The sequence below is a fragment of the Zootoca vivipara genome, chromosome 11 (genome assembly GCF_963506605.1).
Source record: "Zootoca vivipara chromosome 11, rZooViv1.1, whole genome shotgun sequence".
Classification (NCBI taxonomy): Eukaryota; Metazoa; Chordata; class Lepidosauria; order Squamata; family Lacertidae; genus Zootoca; species Zootoca vivipara.
Window position 1 is genome coordinate 27,896,905 of NC_083286.1, and position 22,112 is coordinate 27,919,016.

Consider the following 22,112-nt stretch of genomic DNA (forward strand, 5'->3'; position numbering starts at 1 on the left):
GTTGTTTTAATCCCACAGTTTGAAGTAAGCTGTTCTGGGAATCTGGTTGGCTAAAGAATGTGTTAAAGCTGCTTTAAATTAAATAAAAAAGGCTCCTACAACATTTCCTTGGGAATAATCTGTTGGCCTTAATCTTTGAATGTAGAGATTATATGCAAAGCATGTATAAAGGCTCATTAATATGGATGACTCTGAAATGTTATAAATTAAGCAACAACAAGAACTTCTAGCAAGTGTGTGTGTGTTTCTTAGGCCCTACAAAATTCTTTGATTCCTTGTTCCCTCCCCCTTAGTTTGTCACGGGTAATAGTGGTTAAGAGCGGTAGACTCGTAATCTGGGAAGCCGGGTTCGTGTCTCCGCTCCTCCACATGCAGCTGCTGGGTGACCTTGGGCTAGTCACACTTCTCTGAAGTCTCTCAGCCCCACCCACCTCACAGGGTGTCTGTTGTGGGGGAGGAGGGGAAAGGAGATTGTTAGCCGCTTTGAGACTCCTTCGGGTAGTGATAAAGCGGGATATCAAATCCAAACTCTTCTTGTGTCTTAGCTTTATTTCTTATTTTGCTGACTTCTCATATCTAATCTATATAGCACGGTTCAGAAAGTGGAGACACTCCAGACGTTACTGGACTACAGCTCCCAATTCTCTCTTACGGTTGGCTATACTGAGTGGAGTTGATGGGGGAATCTAGCAACATCTGGAAGACCCCAGGTTCTTCCTGCACCCCACTATATATAATTAATTAGCCACATCAAAGCAGCTCCTGTTACCATTTAGTCCAGCATTCTGGCTCTAAAACAGACAGATCAGGTGTCTGGAAACCCACTATCAGGATCGTGAAAGTCATCCATATATATAATTTTTGTCCCAAGCATCTGATGATCATAGGTATACTGCATGGATGCTTGATTTAACATTTGTGACAGTCATGAATAAATTAATTTGTACAAACATTTTCTGAGCACTTATACTTCCTGGTAACATTTCACACTAAATCTTAGATACCTGTTCATGGATTTCATGTTCTTCATAGACCTGCATTCTGCTCCTGTCTGACATCTACTCATCAGGCCACTCTTACATTGTTCTGCCTTGCCTTCTATAAAGTGCCCTTGTTCCAACTGCCCTGTTTTCCTCCATGATTGTTGGTGATATGCCCTATTTGAACTGGTACTACAGCTCTCCATTATGCTTATTTTATTCTTATTCTGTGTCAAACAGGACTGAAAAATACTAGTGGGATCAATAACTTAGTTACACTGAATAGCAGACTAGAATAGTAATGATTAACACATTGGTGACAATTCTCAATTCAAGGGGCATCCAGAGCAGAAGGTGCAACTGTTACGATGCAGCAAATGTCTTATTGGCATTTTACATGGTTAAAGCAAAACCTTTTTTGAACTTTTGAATGAGCTTTGATGAAAAAGAGATTATGGACAATAACCTGTTTGCTTCGTTTGGATAGTATCTGTCTGAAAGTACAAATACCTCTCGGAACTGAAACTTGGCTTGCGTTATTATAAAACCCTGTTCATAATTTAAAATATGCAAGCTTGCTGAATATTAAAAAAAATCATCAATATGTACATTGAGATATTTTATTGCTGGACTATTGTAATCATAACTTGGTGTTGGTTATATAGGTTTTGTATTTAGAATACAGTACTTCTATCTATATAGTTTCTAAAGTGAGTGTATTCTGATGAATGAAGCTCGCATTCGGCAAAAATAATTGCACTTTCCACAGGAAATCCTGCCTAGGCTGAATCAGGTGTGTGAAAGGGTGACAGATTTCCCACATCCTAATATTCCATCCCAAATATGCCTTTGCTTCTTCCTGCATTGGTGACTTCTATTGTGAAGTAAAATTTCTGTCTACACCATTTTATGTGGGTTTGTATCCAACAGTTATGTGAGCAGAAAGCAGCTTGTGCAACTGACCTTTCTCTTCCCCCATTCAGCACCCAGCACTTTCCAGGAAACCCTCTTCATGTGGTGAAAGTGAGGCTCCTGAGCAGTGGGAGTTGTGTCATGTGTGGCTGTGCTGTGAGGAAGAAATTGCTCAAAATTGAATGGATGGAGCTAAAACCTAAGATACCTAAGATTCCCTTTTTTTATTGCCATACACGTTGATTTATACAAATCAGTATATGTTTCTGGACATGGATAGCATGTGCCAGGAAAGCTGTGTTCCCATTGCAAATTGTTAGCATCCAGCAGTTCAGATGAACATTTCAGTACATTGCACTGGGTTACATACATAGAAAAGTAAGAGCGTATGTAAATACCAAGTGCATATCTGTAGTCATGCTATAAAAACCAAGCGGTTTAACATGTCGAAACAGTTTCAGTTTGCTTTTCAACTGTGGAAAGGCTGATTTGACTATGGTCTACTTTTTGGGAGAAAATTCTCTAGTTTTGTATTTTGAAATTACTGTACAGTATCAAGATTGAGATCCTTGAAAACATTGCAGGATTTCTATCTGCCCAGCAACAGGTTAGCAGAACAAAAAAAGAAAAAAAGAATCAGTATAATTTGGCATCAAAGCAGGAAATATGTGAACCTGTCACTGTAAGCAGTCTCAAAGGGCAAACTGCTTTGCTGGAGCTAATTAACCTTAGGAAATAATTACACAAATATGCAAATGTTGTTTAGATAATTCCATGTGTTATCAGCTCAGGTAGTCCATCATAACTGCAGACCTTGCAATGCCTAGGTATTAGTATCTGGTGTAGTTGATAAGGCTTTGGTTTCTGCCTGCCTTCAGCTTGGTATTTAAGAATTAATGATGGCAATATTCCATTCATGATTTTAACCTGCATTTTGAAAGCTCCAGAAAACACTGTATATACTGTATGCACACTGCTTATCTGTGGACACTAATGGTTTGATTCATTAAAATGTTATATGCCTCACTGGTCTTACTTGTCAAACAATGCTGTGTTGTTGTTTTTAAAACAGACTAAAATAATATTGCTTAATGTGTAATATAACCCAAACAAGCTGACTAGGTATGTCTCTAAAATGCCTCATTTTATATACAGAATATTTTCTTTGAATCTTGCAAACGTCCTGTTGAAATTATCCTGGCGAAAGCCAATAAACTTCACAATGGAGTAGTTTCAGTTATATTTTTCTCAAGAATAGTGGATACAAAAATGGATAGAGAAATGTTTTTATCACTCATATAAGGGCAGAACCTCTGGTTATCCCATCAAGCTAAATGTTGGGAGATTTCAGGGCAAAATTTGCTACCACAAGGTGGGGTGATGCCTAACAGTTTTAAATGGCGATTAGACAACTTCATAGAAGATTATGGCTTTCAGTGGCTACTAGCCATAATGGGCCTTGTTGTTGAATCCATAATACTCCACAATGAGGGATGAGGCTGGGAGAGTGAGGTGTTTGGGAAAGTTAGCAAAGGCACCTCTTCTCTTGTTTGGTCAGTGCTATAAGAAGGTTCCAGGTCGGGCATCGATGAATGTGTAGAGGGGGATTTTACCTGTTGTGATATGTCATGAGTGCTTTCTTCAGGAATATTTCTCGAGGGTGAGTCTTCTAAATCTATTAAGAGCACGGCGGGTTGTTCTGCTTGGAGGGAAAGGGCCGGTAGTTACTTCTTGGGGTTGTATCTTATCCTCCATTACCGACATACATTTAGCATTTGATATTTCGAGTTCCATATGAACTGATTCTTCTAGGATGTCATGTTCGCTATATGTGGATGTTCTTGTGCTGAGCTTCCTAATAAGTTGGAGTTTAAGCGATTCCAGCCTATTAATAATTTCTTTTTGTTCCACCGCTGGTAAATCTGTAAAGGAGGCAATGAGTTCGATCTCTTCTGGAGGTGTCAGGCCACTTACCAGATGGTCATTGTTCTTTTTCAGAGGAGTGGAGGCCACATAACTCTTCTCCTGGGGTAGAGCGCCTACTCTGTCATCCACTAGTGGATCAGGATTAGCAGATTTTGAGACCTCTTTGGTTATTGCCTCCAACAATAGGGGTTTAGGCGTAGGGTCTATAAAGGCTCTCGTTGGTGTTATCCCACAGCGAGACAAAAATGCTTTCCTTCGTAATATGATAGAGGGAATTCTTGTAGAATGGGCTATTTACTACCGGTACCTTGTTGGGTTCTGAATGGTAGATAATAGTAACATTAAAAAATCCTTGTTCTTCAGATACTAAAACAATAATCAGCTTGGCCAGCCAAACACTGGCCAGAAAAGAAAGGTATTTGTTAGAAAGCAAAAAGCAAGGTGGGAAGGCAAAGACAAGGTGAGATGGGCCTGGGCCTTAGTATGCAGAGTTTCAAAGCTTAGTGTGACCATACAGAAGGTTCCTTCCTATGTTCCTGCCAAAAATTAAAGCTGAGATTCTCCTCTTTCAAAATAACTGTTCCTTATTTGCTATTCTTGTTTGTTACTCTTCCCTATTTTATTGTATTCATTAAGCACATATCACTTTGTGCTACTGTGGCATCAAATACAAGGTAAATGGGGCAAAATTGCACAATTTTCTGCTACAGAATCCTATAAAATTAAGCTCCAAGAGAGATATGGAAAAGTTCCAAATGACAGTATTGTCTATTTTCCCTATTAGGAATTACCAGTTCTTCCTAGCAGGAAAATAAGCAGGTTCTGCTTAGGCCTACCTATACGAAACCTTTAATAATAATGTAAATATAATTAAACATGTTGTGTTTAACTGGTATATTTATTAATATCCCACCCTTAACTTGTCTGGTATAAATCTTGTGTTCTATAGAACATTCAAAAGTTAGAAATAAAAAACCTATTTTTTTCTGTACACTTTCCCCTAAATAACTAAAGTAATCATTAAATGAATATGCACTGTAGCTTTTAATTTTATGGATTTTATATGTGATCAAATAATATTTTATTATGTTTTTTTCTTAAGTAATCCAAACTTCCATTATCTTCTTTCATTGAATTTCCAGCTCACTGGACTGACAGGTGCTCAATATCTGATATGTCTGATAATTTTAATAGTTACTGACAGATAGTAAGATGTACTAATTCTGCTTTCTCCTAATAAGAGAACTAAAATAAAGATAATAATTAAGAATAAAGCTTTTAAAACTTATCACTGCATTAAATGACTTGTAAAATTCTATTCATAAAGTGTTAACTTGTTTCCCCCCCCCCAAAAGAGACATGAGATTTGTCTAATTAGGCAGGAATTTTAAGGTTTTAAACCTTTTATGAAAAGAACAGGTTCATTAGATTGAACAAGGAAGACAAAGCCAGTAGTTACAGCCGCTTCCTTTCACCCACAAATTAAAATGAATAGGGATGGTTCTACCTTACATTCTCCATCTCCTATGTCTCATGGGCTTTAGGTAAGCTAGACCCTGCATTACTATTTAGCTTCCCATAGCTGGAATTTAAAATGTTTCTGTCAACTTCTCCTTATTTTTCTGCTACAGATTTTGGTAGAACTTGACATTAAGGTTGACCTCAGGCTGCTCCCAACACTATCTAATTCTCCTTTTCACCATAAAGCTCTGGGGCAAGTTTCCTCCATGTTGCTTCCCTAGTCTGGTGATGTAGAGCAGGTGATAGGGATCAGGTGCAGGAAAATACACAGTGCAGCGCCTTCACTATATTAATCAGAACATATTATATCATATTATCACAATATAAGTAAATGTTTGTTTCAGTGGGACAGCTAACTATTGAAAGGAATTAGATGGTGTATGACCATTGTATTTCAGATGTAATAGGTTTTAATTGTTATCTTAAGGTACATAATACAGAGGAATGTAAAACTAAACAATGATGGCTGAGAAAAGATTAGGGTAGCGTATGAGTTGCAAAATAATTGTGATTATCAGTTTCTTCCTGTTTTGTACTTGCCTCTGGTCAGCATGTTGCAGCTACAGTTCTTCATTCTTCCCACTCTTCTTGTTTGTTCTTTGATTTTTCTCTTCTTTAAAAGCTCCTTAAAAGTTAACTTCTTTTGGCTTTGCTATCTCTCTTTTACTTTATATTTCCTTCTGTTTATTTTTAAAAAGCTCCCTATTTTATAACATGTGCAAGTTATGATGTTCCATTTTCTTCTTAGTGAATTTACTGCATGTTAAGGGGGGTTGTGTGTGTCTGTTTAAAGAAGTGTGTGGTGCATATCTACGTATTATTTCTCTCTTTTTAAAAACCCTTCTTATCCATTGTGTTTCTTGTCTATTTGGATTATAAGCCTCTTGGGCAGGAACTTTTTGTTTACTTTTTAAAAAAGCATCTAGCATATCTCAAGCTCCAAATAAGCATGATCATAATTAGTCTTATCTTCACTTTCTAGGAAAATGGCTCTCCTGAAGAACATGCAATTTACATATGGGATCACTTTATCTCGCAATCAGCAGCTGAAAATGTTTTTTTTGTGGCTCACAGTTATGGTGGACTTGCATTTGTGGAACTGGTAAGTATTGCTGTTTGGTTATTCCTTATTTTCTTTTGTTCACATAGTTGCAAAAGTGTTAGGTATTGTTGTTTTTAAGTATGTGGACTTAAAACCATATTTCCATTGCATGCTATGGCTATGTTCATTCATTATTATTATTTTGCCAAGTAAAACAAGGCTGGAAAACCTTTTTTGACCCAAGAGCCACATTGACAGTCAGGAACCCCTTAAAGGGCCACATGCCAGCCGTAGACATAGACAGTGTATACATGCACATATATATATATATATATGCAGGCATGCAGAATTCTATTTCATTCTTTCACACACTCATTTTTTCACATATACACACATACACAAGCAGCCACACACCCATGCATACAATCTCACACACAAACATACATACAAACAAACAAACATAGATGCACACACGCAGCATTTCCATCCATCCAGATCATTCTGTGCAAAGTAAAATATGACACTTCTTCCCACCCTCCAGTCTACCGCTGTGCCGTAGGGCGTAAAAATGCAGGCTTAATTTATTTTATTATTTATTAAATTTGTATGCCACCCTACATCTGAAGATCTCAGGGTAGTTCACAATCTTCCAAACCAGTCATGCCTCATTTCACCTCATTTCCAGCCCCTCATTCTTTCCTGCTACTCCAAACCCCTCTAAACATATCACATTTCCTTCTCTTAGTAGGGGGGCAGAAGTGATGGTGAGAAAAATGGCCCTCTCCCCCAGCTCCTTCTATTTCTTTCCCCCCTCCTTATCCCATCCTAATCATGAGACATGGTGTTTTATGGGACAGTTGTTTGTTTAAGGGAACCTTTTGTATTTACACAGGGGGATCAAGGATGGGATGAAAGAACACTACTTCCCCTGTTCTTTTTATACACTCCCATGCTCTTGTGAAGGGAAGTGGGGAATGTTGTGGGAGGCTGCTATGCTGATGGCTTTGGATGGCGGAAAGGAAGTAATAGAGATAGGCAGGAAGAATCACTGGACTTCTTCCTTCAGTCCTTGGATTTATTTGCTACATTTATATCCCACTTTTCATCCTAGGATCTATGCGTGAACAGGGAAAGGAAGTCCATGGGTTGGGAAACTCGTTTCTTGATTTGAGGACGGGTCTTGTAAATTCCTGGGATTTGTATTCAAGCTAGGCTCAGTTGAACTTTCACGACACCCATACGCCCTTTATCTCTTAGACAATATTGGAAGGGCTTCCATTAATGAGAATCAGAACAACCTGTAACTAGATAGAATAGTGTGGGCGATTAGACATGGGACATGTTTACATTTTGGAATTTTGATCCTACAGGCTTCTAGAAAAGTTTTGCCCATTTTAAATGGGTAAAAGGACTGAAAATACCTATATGGTCTTTGGCTCATACACTTTATTTCTCTTTATCTCAGAATTAATAAAATTAGTCCTTGTAGGAGTGTTAGTAATATTCTCGCTAATGAGAATTTGTAATACACTTGCATATCTTGGGATTTCCCCAACCTGTTTATACCTCCCCCTTGTCCATGGATGGTGTTATTTTTACTATGTAAGGATACATATATATTCAGTTTACTGTTAATATACAGTATAAGATATTGATGGATTAGTATCAGCATCCTCAATTGACATGTCTTTTGTTCATGCATTTTGTCTGTGGCTATTTATACCGGAGAACAAAATGATGTGATATGACTACTGTGTTTTCTTTTTATTGTATGTAAGAACGAATGATAAATATGTGGGCATTTGACTATTTCAGAAACTGAAATAGAAAGCATACTGGAACATACTGCTTTGTAATTCTTTGAAGTTGTATGGGTCTCACACCCTTTGGTTTCTATGCGAATGGGGGGGGGAGCACTCTAGATATGTTGTGAGTGCACTTTATGCGGTGCTGTAAAGGATTGCCAAGAGTGGCTCCGGGTTGCTTTAGCACTTTTTGACTAGCAGCTTTAATGATGTAAAGTAAAGCATTGCTCTTTTGTTTTTAGACAAGATATTAAAGATGCATGTGATGATTCCAATATTCAGTTTGGCTTTTTTGCAAGTTATTCCTCCTGTGAATGAGTGTGTCGTGAGTTGCATAGTACAAGTAGGAGATGTCACTGTTGAAATCTGCAATCATACACATGTCTCTGTGGCTTCCTTTCAGGTAAGGGGGCTCACAGCTTGAGTTGTCCCCTGTGGCTGTGAAAACCTTACCTATATTTAAGCTTATTTGAGGTAGCTCAATACAAACTTGGGTTTCTTTCACTTATTCTATTGGGCAACCGACAAAGTATATTACTACATTTTGTATTATGCTTGTGGCTATGAAGCCTTTCCATAAATAGTGCATATTTTAGGAAGTGAGTGAAGTGGGAAGAAGGAGAGGAAAGAGGGAGTGAGATGGGGGAGATTCCAAAATCATTCTGTTGGCAGTTTTGTGGGGGAGAAATGGCTTGATTTTAATTTTTGTTGGCATTTCACTTGGTAGGGCTAAACCCTGGTTGACTTAACGGATCAGCTACCACTGTCCCTAGCTATAATGAAAATAAAAAATAGCAATACACAAAAACTAAGTGTGTGTGAGAGAGAATTCAATTCCTTTTAACGTGGATGCTTTTCTAGCCTTTTGTGTGTGGTGTGGTATGCAATTGCACCTAGTTATTGAGGGGAAATATTGCTTTCTTGTAGTGTCACAGTTGATACTAAGCATAAGACAAAAGCAGTTAACAACAACCAAAGTCTTTTACCAAATCACATCTCTTATGTTTTCAAATTTGCAGCTCTAAACTGAGAGTATGTCGCAATTTGGTTCAGTGCACATAAAAAGAGGTTGAGAAACTTATCAAATGCCAAAAAATTAACAAGTGTCTAGATTCGAGGCCTTCTTTGAGTTTGAGGCCCCAGGCTAAATGGCCCTCCTGACCCCTGACCCCGACTACACCCATAGTTAATGGTATGAATGCACCAGTTACATGGTAGGGAACCAAAATACACTTTTAAAGGTCATTTATTTTTATTTATTGTTTGTTTCATAATGGACATGGGATGACATTATGAATTTTACATGTAGAGATGGTACTCCTATATTGAAAATTGTTTTTAGTCCATTACTGCTTGGTAAATAAAATGAACTTTTGGTTTTAGAGCTGATGGGAAAGTGATGCTCCTGTGATACTTTGTTTTCTAGACTTTGATTAGTATGTGTCTGGCACAACTAGGCAATGAATAAGAAAGATGTGCATTTGTCACATGGTTTCCCAATTTTTCCAGTGAGCTGGAACAAGTTTTCCTGTTTCAGAAACCAATATGTTAATTGTTCTTGTTGCTTCACTGTTTCTGCAGCCGTGTATTGTGAATGATGAACAGAAAACAGAGAATTATCTGTCTAGCTTCCCAAATATTTGACTGACATGATCAGCTGTATTTTTTTACATTTTTATCACCCTTTGTAACCAGAAAATATTGTCTTGTCTAGTCAGTGCTACACACAAGTAAGCAGTAAAAAGACCCGTGTTTTCAAAAGACGTTATTAACAATTAACATTTTAAATGATACATATAATTTCCCCCATATATTGTAATCATTTATGTTTTTAGCAGACTGTTAATTTGTGGAACTTTATTGGCAAGAGATGTAACACATTCAGTTTGTTAATTCTTAATTTTAAAAATAGAAATGTTTGCCTGAAGTATTAATATTCAAAACTGTTTTGAACTAAAGTTTCCCCTCTCCCCTTTCAGTCACTATCTTGAGATGGCATGGCTAACAGATGACCAATGTGTCATTCCCATTTTGCTTGTTTCTCTTGTCACGCTGGTGGATATTTCTCCACTTTTGTTCTACTTTAATATGAAGCACACAGATGTTTCAGAACAAGATTTGACTTCTGACCTTGGGGCTTCTAGGGTCAGGGTACTCAGGGCCTGTGAAATTATCACAAGCAGAGCTAAAGTTTTTCTCCATCGCAGGAAGTAAGCAGTAAGTAAGAAGTTAAAAAGGAGCTTTGTCAGATAGACAAGATGGTCTCAGTAAGGGTCAGCTTCTGTAGTCTGCTATCTCTGCAGGAGGTGTGTGCATGGGAGGAAGAATATAATATATAGCCACTGGGACATCACATATCTATCACACGTGCAAAACTAGTTCTGAAGAATACATTTCACAGAAGATAACCGATTTAAGAAAAGATCTATACTATGAAAAAGAGTTTTAACAATGTATTTAATTTAATTATTTTCTGTAGATATAGGCAGCCTGAATGATTGATAAATCAACTGTTGAAATACTTCACTTTTTCCAAACATTTGGCTTTTTTTGTCCTTTAAAAAACAGGAATGTTTATTGAGTGAAACAGTGGGCTACAGTGGTTCTTGTCTTCTTAAATAATTTATTTCCAAATACATAAACTATTTTTTTGTAATATTTAAGTGCTGCTAGGGAATACATGCTCTTTTTCACTAAGCCAATTCAAACAATCATTTCAGAAATGTAAGAGTCACCATGAAGTAACTATTGCACCTTAGAAACAGACATACAGTACAGAAATGTCCCATGGAATAGAGCAGTGCAAACTGGTCCTGTAGGGCAAATGAGGGGCTGGCCCAGCAACCTCACTCTGCTCTCTTTCACCCTAGCTGCTTCCCTTCATAATTGTATCCAGTCCAGTGTGTGACAATGCCTGTCAGCTTCCTCCTCCTTAGTCACATTTGATGAGTTAGAACTTTAGGTAGTAACCACTATGCTCAATAAAGTTTGGATTATAGAATAATTTTGCATACAAAAAAATAAACCTGTAAACCTTTCAGATATTTATTATACAAGACCCATATAAGAGCAGGATATGCATTTCAAACCTATGCACAGACAGATAAAGTGATATTGTTATAGACATCTAAGAAAGACATATATAAAACCATGGTTTCCCAAGCAATATTGTTGCTTGAGATCAGTTGTTCAAGAAAGGGACCAACTTTGGTAAACCAAAGCAAATCACCCATCTTCAAGCTTTGCAGCTCAATTTCAAGTTAAGGTAACTAAATTGGAGCCCCTACATAGCAAGTGTTTAGTTTTGAACTAGTTGCTTAACAACATTTAATTTAACTATTTACCAGTAAAGTAAGCAGGAGATGCCAGATTAGGGCTTTCAGAGTAGAACAAGACTTTATACCTACAGTAATTTGAATCTGTAGTGTGACAACCTGTAGCATCTATTGTAGGAGTAGCAGTTCCTAGCTTGCTGTGATTGGAATTCTGATCAAAATGAATGCAAACATTAAAATAGTTATATTGGCTTTCTTGGCTTCACGTTAATCATTCCAGTGAGAGGATGAACACTTCAGTGAGGCAGGGGTAAGGGAAGAACTATATAGTAAATTCTTAGAGGAAATACTGTGAGCCTACACTACATCATACTGTGTGACAGCCCACCAAGCTCTCTTGTTATTGTACTGAGGAGCCACTGTTCTCCTGCCTTTCAGGGTTCATAGATTACAAAATAAATAACTGAATGTGACTTAATATGTGTGGGAAATAAAATTTCACCGATAAATATATCTAAATAGATTGTTTATAACATGTTATATAAGAACTAATAATAATTATTAATACCTATAATAATTTTATTATGTATACCCCGTCCACTAGGCAGCTTAGAACACATTAAAAAATTGTGAAACATTAGACATTTTTTCCCCGATACAGGGTTGCTTTCAAATGTGAACTAATGGTGAAGACTGAAAAAATGTAAGATACACAAATTAAAAGCTTGAAATTAAATTTTAGGCTAATAGATAACTATAAGTAAATTACTGTTCTCAATATACAGTACCAAAAATAGATGTGTGTCATAGCATTCTTCTCATGGAATTTCAAAATTCTAACCATATCACATTTTTTTCATATTTCCTTTTATACTGTCATTGAAATAGAGATTATTACTTACCCCATAGCTCACCTCTTACTTTGCCTACTGAGAGCTAGACATAGATAGCATGGTTCTAATTAAATTCTTAGTACTCTGAAGTATGTAAATAAAGAGAAGCTCAATGTTTAAAGCAACTTCTTAAAGGAATGTATTTATTTTATGTACTACCATTTATATGTGTACTTTAGAGGGGAACAAAATTAAAAAAGGCCTCAACCCTGAAGAAGTTAGAATGGAAATTTAAATAGAACAGGAGGGGGGGGGCAAATGCAGTAGGGGAAGCATTTTCCCAAAGGAAGTTTATTTAAAATAGTTATATCTTGCCTTTCTTCACAACACACCTCTAAGGTGGCTGATAATAAAGATTAATACATAATAAACAAAGGGCAATATCCAATATTAATCATACTCAGATCCATTGGAATCATTGGCATTAAGCCCATTTATTTCAAAGGGTCTACTTTAAGTATGACTTAGTTGGCTATCAACAACTTTTTAAAAGGCATTAATAACATCTGAAAATACTGGGATGAATGATGGAAAAGGTGCATTCGCCTGGTCTTAAATATTGCTGCTGGTGTAACTGTTGCTCTTTGAAAGTTCCATATTTACCATGGAAACAATAACTCCCTTACCCTAATATGTGCAATGTAGTAATCAGGACCAGAAAAGACCAGAAAGCACCAGATGTGCTAGGGATGCTTTTCAACCAGGCAGCTGGACAATCAAGAGCTTTCCCCTCTTTCTGGTGGCAAGACGATCAAGTAAAGGTTTGAATGGGGGAGGAAATGATGATAAATGTCCACTCCCCTAACCTTCGATGTTGCCACTGCTGGTGATGAGGTGGCTGTTTCAGTTGCACATGTGTACAAGTTACTCATACTTCATTTCCAGTGGGATTTTCCTATATGACCCCACTTTATACATCTGCAGAGTCCAAGAATGGGAAACAAATTACTACTGGTTTCTAAGAATGCTTCAAGGCACTCACCTACCATGGTGGATATTGGGAGTCTGAAGTGAGAGCAACTGTAGTGTTTTAAAAACTAAATACTGATAAAAGAATAGACATAGAATAGCTACATGTATTTTATCATTCTCATTATTATTATTATTATTTTATAAATAGAACAGCTACATGTATTTCAAGCTTTGGGGCCTAGTGTGAAACCTAGGGGGGGTTGTTGTTGTTAAATATTATTCTTTGTAGGTTGAAGGGAAGAAGCAATAGTATTGTAACAGAGTGAGTATCAAAGAAAGCCTCTGTAGTGCAAGGGCTTGAACATGCACACAAGTGTTTCTTGTTTCCCCACTTCACCTGTGGTGCAACCCAGGAAATGAGGTTGTTGCCAAAGTTTTCCCAACTTTTGGAGGCAGAGGTCCTAGGGTCAAATCCTGACAGCTCCAGCTAATAGAATCTGGGAAAGACCTCTGCCTGGTCAGGGCCATCTCGAGCAGGTTGGGCGCCCTGGCGCTGAGGCGCGGAAATCGCTCTGACGCCCTCGCAGCGCGCAGCACGGCTTCCGTGCGGCTTCGCTGTGCAGCGCCCCCCCTGCCGGCCTGGCGCCCCGCGCCGCCGGGCCTGTGCCTGGTGCCTAGGAGAATGTGAGAGCAGACAGTTCTGGGCTAGATGGACCACTTGTGATGGGAATGAGGCTATGTGAGGCATGGACTTGCGTGTTCTCTCCTCCACACTTCTCTGGTACACCATAAGGGGGGAGGGGGCAGAAGCTTTTGTTTCCAGTTTTGAATTAACCACACTTTGCTGTAATGTCCAGGTGAAGACTGGTTGGGAAGAACTGCAGTTAGTTTTAACTATGGTATGCCTGAACAAGTCATGTTGTAAGGCACATTTTGGAATGGGCTCAGACAAATCATAGTTTAAACTACATAGCTAGTTTGTCCTGGTTTGGGGATAAAGACAAATCATAAATAGTTTAAATCCAGAAGTAAATACTTCTGTTCTCCTCACTATGATTTAGCATTGCACATGAATGAGGCCACTTTAAGGCATCTTCATATGTTCATATATGTTGTTCACATGGTTTTTCTTCTTTGGTCCTAATGTGAAAGCTATTGAGCAAATGTACTTTCACTGTTAGTTGGATAAGCTGTGTCATTGACATGACCACAGGCAAATCCAGTGTAAAAGAAATGTTTTGTGAGAATCAGGCTTTGAGGCAATAATGAGAATCAGAGGGACAACAGGACATGTTAGAGTTATACAGTACATTTAACCATAAAGTTTTGGACTCTGAATTATTGGTGTTTGTGAAAGCAGCAATTCAAAAATAGACTTTTGATGCCAATACTATATTGGCTCTTTAAGGAAAAAGTCAAGTATAACAACCAAAAAATAGTATATACTGTAAATGCAGCAGTTTGCCCATACTACTCCATATTCAGTGTATCCAGAGGTTAATATTGTTGCTAACCAGAGATCACAGGGACATAAACTTGAAATCAATAAAAAGCATGCTAAATCTTTTTGATTACACTAAATGTATCCATGTTTCTGTGCATCTTAGTATTGCTTAGCTATTTGAAAATATTGAGTAGTTTATAGTTGACCCATGTGTTATCTACCAATTAACATAATTATAAAGACACTTGGTATAAATCCTTAAATGCTGACTTGATAAACCTATTACATAAGAAGCTGAATGACTATCCACACTGCTGTGTGCTGCGCTTTTATATCTAATCCTCTGCTGAGTAGTCTTTCATGGCACAGACATGGTGGAAAATTAATGTAGTTCTGATAAAACTGGCTATGTTCTGTTAAGATTAAAGTGTTAAAAGAGAATGGAACATCTTTTCCCCCAGCCTAACTTCCTTATATTATACAACTTGTATCATTCTGTATCAATATAAAAAGAAGAAGACTCCTGATTTTTAACTTTATTTTGCTCCTTCATTCCACATTATTTATATTTCTTACTATGGGTCAGATTAACTGTATGTGTTAGCCAAGTCGCATTACCTCAGTTTATATTGATGGAGGATTTGTCCTAATATTCCAGGGTGTGGTCCAGTGGTGTATCGGTGCAGCTTCACAGAATTCAAAAGTCTAGTTTTCACCATTTCTCCTTCCTGTGAAAAAACACAGGAAAATACCCAGGCAGCTTAATGAGACAGTGCAGGATAGGGAGGTCTGTGTGTCTTTCCCATCTGCAAGTTGAGTTCCCTCTCTCTGTGCCATGCAACTTACTTGTGCTTCAGGTATGAGTAACTTGCCTGGCACCTGCAATATGTAAGGTGTCCCACAGTCTCTTCATACTGTCTTTGCACATATCCATATGCTCACATGCATGTTGGGAAGGTTTTAGAGACCTATGTTAAACCTTGTATTGGATGGATTTTGGTAAGTGGGAGAGGATATATTAACTTAATTGGTATATTTAGTTCACATGAGTGAGGTTTAGACCTTTGCCTTTCTTGGTTAAAATATTACCATCCCTTTGCAGTGTAAAAACGGAAACTTGAGACTATGCTGCTTAGCCTTAAATATATATATTCAGACTGCTCCAGCAGTCTTGGATTCGCCCTCTTTCCTCCTACAAAAATAATCAGGTGACAGACTGTGTAGTAAGCATAATAAAATATAACATTTACTCACATATAGGTCTTGCCAGGATTCAGCAAAGGACAGTGCAGAATACGAGGCAGGCAATAAATTATACTTAAAAGTTACTTTCTCATACAGGCAACAACCACAGGGGTTGCATTCCTGACCCCCAAGTTTGCAAATCCAAAAACACATGATAGGGTCTGTCTTGACAATAAGATAAAGCATAACCATTTCCCAAATCCCAAAAGGTGTCTACCATGTCCCCACCCCCACCCCAGACTTCCCTTAATTTGTTTAAAGACTACCTTGCAAGTGTGACTTGTGCTTTTATTGGCTGAAAAGGTGCTAGCTGTCACTCCACCCAGAATGAATAGGCTTAAAAAGCCTATCACCCACTATTCCAGCATGCAGCACAAAACCTCCAGATAAAAACCTGGCAAGCCAAAGGCCTACACTTTCTAAAAGACTTCTACAAAAACAACAAACCCATACCAACACAAGAACCACAAGACAAACTAGGGGACACCAAATACCTTGGCTAACTCACTATCAACTACATGCCTTCTTAAACAATCCAGCAGTAAAATCAGAAGCCACTAGGCCTTTGACCACCTTCGAAAACCTTCTCCTGATAGCAGAGGAACATGGCATGGGGATGGTATCCACAATATACAAAGTCCTACAAGAGATATACAAAATAACTAAACAGTTATTAGAACTTACCCTAGAACTGGCCCTACTGGACATCTTCCAAGTTTCATAATGACCACTCACATTATATAGAGCTTATAACCCGCCTACTCTGAGCAGCTAGAAGCTTCATAGCCAGACACTGGAGAGACCTGTCAGGAGTAAACATGGACCATTGGTATCAAATTGTATGGGAAAAGCCTTACTAGAAAAACTAACCAATAGACTGAAACTGACATGGGCACAAATAGAAGAGGATGCCTTCACCCCAGTATGGCTCCCCTTTATCACATACCAACAAGACAACAAGGATCCACCGACAGCATACAAATCAATCTGCTCTTACCTGACCCAACAAGCCCTCCCCCCTCACAAATACAAACAAGCTCCACTGCAGACAACCAACCACACCCTGCCCCTCAATACCTCTCACTACCAAGGAAATGTAATAAATGAATAGAAAGAGACACTGACACAAAAGTTGACACTGACACAAAACCCGCTATGTACACTGTACAAAAGATATAAGCCTCACCACAACACCCCTCCTCTCCCCCCTCTTTTCCCCCAACCTTATACTGTACTCAACACTAATGTCTCACAACAAATGTAACTGATTTGTAAGAAAGACTGTACAACCTGAAAAAGAGACAAGGCATGGACTTTTGTAAACCAGGAAAATCTTCAAGATAGATAGATAGACAGACGATAGACAGACAGACAGACAGACAGACAGACAGACAGACAGACAGACAGACAGACAGATAGATAGATAGATAGAGTGGTACCTCTGGTTACAAACTTAATCCGTTCTGGAGGTCCGTTCTTAACCTGAGGTACCACTTTCGCTAATGGGCCTCCCGCTGCTGCTGATAGATGGTTGAGAAGTGCAGAAGTGCAGGGGCCACTCTCTCTGTGTTCTTTTGGAAGTAATTGGTTTTACCTCCCAGAATTCACTCTGCTTGGGGGTTATAGAGATTAATAAGGTGTATGTTATAATTTTGAGATGTGACTGGCCTACTTTGCAAGGCAATTGTGAAAGGAAGGGCATAAGAAAGTGTCCCTGCATCCCCCTTAGTTTGGACAGGAACAGGGTCTGGAAATATAACATATGTTTCTTTTCCAAGTCTCCATCTTTTTCTTACTCCTCGAGCATTTTTAATGGAAGTACTGGAAATCTTTAGACCTCCATGAAAATGGTCAGTCAGGTACTTGATTATTTGCTTTTTCATACAGTTGGAAAATCTGATGCTTTATTTAACATGGAAAGAGTTTGACCACACCAACTGTTTTAAAGGTGACACAGCTTAGTGGTGCTATAGTATAAAATGAAACGATCTTAAGTGAAGAGTTCGGTTGACATCCTAAGTTGACATCTCATTTCCCATTTGAAAATTTAGAGTTTAGAGATATGAAAATATAGTAGCATTTTAATACTCAGTTTCATGACAAACATTTTTATTTTTCTTGTTCTGTCTTTGGTCTTGCACCTGAGCTGTTAGTTACCAAGGAGCTTGATTATGCTATATTATTTGTTTGGGGGTATCTTTCTTCTATTTGTGCTCACCTAGCTGTTACTCCAATAGTATTCTTATATTTCTGTTCTTTTAAAGTTGAAGGGTATGTTGATCTTGTTTACAAACAAGATACATTTTAGGAATTTGTTTTCAAAATGAATGATTATTTGTAAAAAAAAAAAAAAAGTGTGTACAAATATTCAGGAGAAGCATTATTTGTTACTATTTATCCTTTTCAATGAATTGTATTATTATATTTGCATTGATGCAGAAAGTGTTATGCCATCTAAGGTAAATTCAGCTTTACAAATAATTTATTAGGCATATTAAATATGTTTGATATGTTGAAGGAAGAATAATTCCCTTCTTTCTTTCATATAACCATTAGCTCCATTGAAGACCCCTTCATAATGAGGATGCAAATAAGTTGAAGCATATATTGAGAGTACATTTAAATCAAAGATTCAAAAAATTTAATTTTTCAAATGTAAATTAAAAGGCAATGATTCATTCCATTTCAAGAGGTACAGAGAAGTGTGCAGAAAAACTGGGGTTTTAAAAACCTGATGCTTTAAAAAGTTTTTATTCTCAGACCAATCTTGCTAAATTAAATATTTTAATTTCTTAATGTTGCTAAAATGATACTGATAGTTCATTGTTATGTTCTTTTAAAACTGTAATGCAGTTTGCCATCTTACTCTATTGCTCTGTGCAGACCTCCTGTAATTTTCAACTAGATGTTGAAAATAACCTAGTTTAAGAGTTCAGCTGAGAACGTGAGGGATTCATCATTATATATTTACTGTCTGAGGCTGATATAGCTGTAAGGTTTTTCAGATCCAATTGATCTATTGCGCATGTTCCCTCCCTAGGTTGCAGGATGTGCTTCTATTTGCATAAGGCCCTGGGCAAGGTTCTTTCTTGCATTGATTGGCCTGTCCAAGGGAGCCTGATGTGTTCTTGCATTGATCACTTTGTCTTTTCTTGGAAGACAGTGTTACACTGAGTTCATCTCAAACATTCTAGGGAGAAGGTAAAACTTTACTGCAGATGTCTCAATTTTATTCAGATGTTCCTTTGAGTACAGGTTTGGTGTTTTTCTTCCAGGACACCTGTCTCTTTATTCTAATTTGAATATCTTTCTGTTTTTTGGTGTACTGTAGCCTGCATTATATTGAAAAGTTGTGTGAAAAACAATTCCCAGAATGTATACTATTTTTTCCATATTATTTTGGGTCAAAATAATGCATTTTGCTCCTAGCAAAAATAAATTACATTTTCTTAAGGATTTAGAAGCCTTGATATGAATTAACTCTGTTTTTGTTGGTGTCTGTTCCCTCCTCCCTTTCTAACTCTAATTTCTTCAGTTTGAAACGTTATTCTTTTTCTTTTTTCCCCCCAAACAGCTGTAGCATATACTGGTAGATAGGGATCTCAGTATTGATGTAGATAATGTTTGACTATCACGTACAAGTGAAATTGTCAGTTACAAGTGGAAAATGCAACAGAATATTGCAGTGTGAATTCTGTTGTTCAGGGCTCTAGCCACTGCATCTCATTCCCCCCTGGTCCCCCTTCCCAAAACTATCAGTCAGATTTCTATACCCACTGAGCATTCTCAATCCCCACTGTTTCGTTTGGGGTTTTTTTTCCTCTGTTTGGGTTTGTGGTGAGGGTCAGGTAGACTGGTGCCTAATTCAGATACATTAAAATCTTGGATTTCTCTGTTTTCGGAGACAGTTCTTTTGACCCTGGGAACATTTGAAAATTGCCTATCAGTGTGAACCCAGAAACGACCTACCCAGAGAATCAGATAGTTCTCTCTACCCTTTTTGTATCTACCTGTCTTTTTTGTCATCCTCAGTTTCCTGCCACTCCTTTCCATTCCTTTTGACATGGTTTTCAGGTTTCCCCCCTCGGTCAGTAATCATTTCATGGGGACTGAGCACAATAGGACATCCCCAACCCCAGCTCCCCACCTTTTTTTTTTTACTTCAGCAAGCTTTGAAGTTACCCCAAATCTGCTGATACCACCTTATTTGTGGATGTTGTTGTTTTGACTGCATAAGCAACAGCATGAATTGGCATTGGAATGTAAGATTATGTGTTCGTCTGGGTAAGACTATATTTTCCAACAATTTCCTTAATGATGGCATAAAACTGAAGTCTTAATCCACGATTGAATGACACAATCCTGATTTGAAATTCTGTGTTGAAAGTTACAGGTAGGTAGCCGTGTTGGTCTGGCGTAGTCGAAACAAAATAGAAAAATTCCTTCCAGTAGCACCTTAGAGACCAACTAAGTTTGTCATTGGTGTGAGCTTTCATGTGCATGCATACTTCTTCAGGTATCTTCAGGTATCTTTCATGTGCATGCACACAAAAGCTCATACCAATGACAAACTTAGTTGGGCTCTAAGGTGCTACTGGAAGGATTTTTTTTCTATTTTGTTTTGAAAGTGTTTACTTGGAAATGAACCTGATATAGTCCTAAGAAGAACCCTGCTGGATCTGATCCAGGGCCTATCTAGTTTTGCATTCTGTTCCCACAGTGGTTTATCAGTTGCCAGTGAGTCAACTTTTGAGGGCCTGTAGATTTGCGAGTAGGGATGTTGTAGCCAATGGGATGGGCCATGTCCTCCTGCCTAGTGTCACGTGATGAGGACATGTACCATCCCATTGGCTCCAGCATCCCACGGGGTAAATCCTATTTCTTACAATACTACTTGGTGATTATTCTGAACATCAACATTTAGTCACAAATCTGCTTGTAAGAGCCATCATCACTTAGTTGATTTTTCACATATCAGTTTTCACTGCTGAAGACTTGTGTTTTAAAAGTCCCGTATATCTTTGGCACTGGGAACTGCTGGACCAAGTACAAAAACCAACACTTAACACAGATCATTTTTGTGAATTCAAGTCTTAATTAATTGACAAAGTACATATCTTCTTATAGACCCCATTGCAAAAAGATGCCTTTTATCCTAATGCACATAGTTATATATAAGAAACAAGTGCATCTCATGGGCATTTGTATCCCGTTCAAGAATGCATTTTCATGCCTATTGGGTGTGGAATCCAGTGAGGTGTGAATGTTATGATCTGTTAATTTCTAATTTCTGTTCTTTTTAGGATGCAAATGATTTTTGGTGGCTCTGAAATTTGTCATAAATACTTTAAATAGAACAAGAATTTTTAATTGAAAAATAAGTTGGAGAACCATCATTAAAATTATCTTTTGCAACAATTCAACATAAAATACATAGAGCATGATCCAGTCAAAGTTAAGCACTTTTCAAATCTAGTTTGATTAGGAAACATTAAAGCATTCTTTCATGAAATCAACAGAATTGCTTCATGCTAACTATTGGTATTTCACGTTCCTATTTTATTCACATTTCTATTCTGATTTTGTGTCTTCATTAAAAAGGGAATTTATTTTAGGGAAATAGGGAATTAATAGGGAATTTTTGTAATTCCCATTTTTAAAAATAGAACTTGGATAAGTGTAATTCAGCCCATATGTATAAAATACCTCCATTATTATGCAAATACTGCATGAGCATAGCATATCCCAAGATGTCATTTGGCTATTAGGATCTTTAGAAAATGGCCTCTCAAGTCACAAAGCTCATATTCCTCAAGAAAGCAATATAATGCCTTAAAAGTACTATCCTTTTTCTATATGAATAATGAATGTAATAGGAAAAGCCATTATTAAAACGGGAGAATACATTGACCTGTGAGTTGTATGTGAAAACTGCAACTGCATTTCATATTTGTAGAAACTGCTGACAATTCTGCAGCACTAGCAACTGAGCATACGAAAATATTTTGCAATATTATGTAGTAAAAGAACTATCAGTAATTTTAGCTATCAGTATAAATATTTTAATTGGAAGTAGTGACAGACTATTTAATGTTTAGGTATATGATGATAAAATATTCAGGTAATAAATATATTTGACACCATATATTAACTTTTA

The 22,112-nt window shown here is 37.5% G+C and overlaps 1 protein-coding gene across 2 annotated transcripts in view; it reads left to right on the forward strand.

The window, feature by feature from the left end:
* Positions 1-22,112, forward strand: part of ARB2A (ARB2 cotranscriptional regulator A) — a 206,293-nt gene that overhangs the window by 93,006 nt on the left and 91,175 nt on the right. For both annotated transcript variants that reach the window (XM_035099875.2, XM_060280200.1), the window contains exon 7: positions 6,322-6,441. In XM_035099875.2, the coding sequence (XP_034955766.1) occupies positions 6,322-6,441 (120 nt within the window). The remainder of the gene's footprint in view (positions 1-6,321; positions 6,442-22,112) is intronic.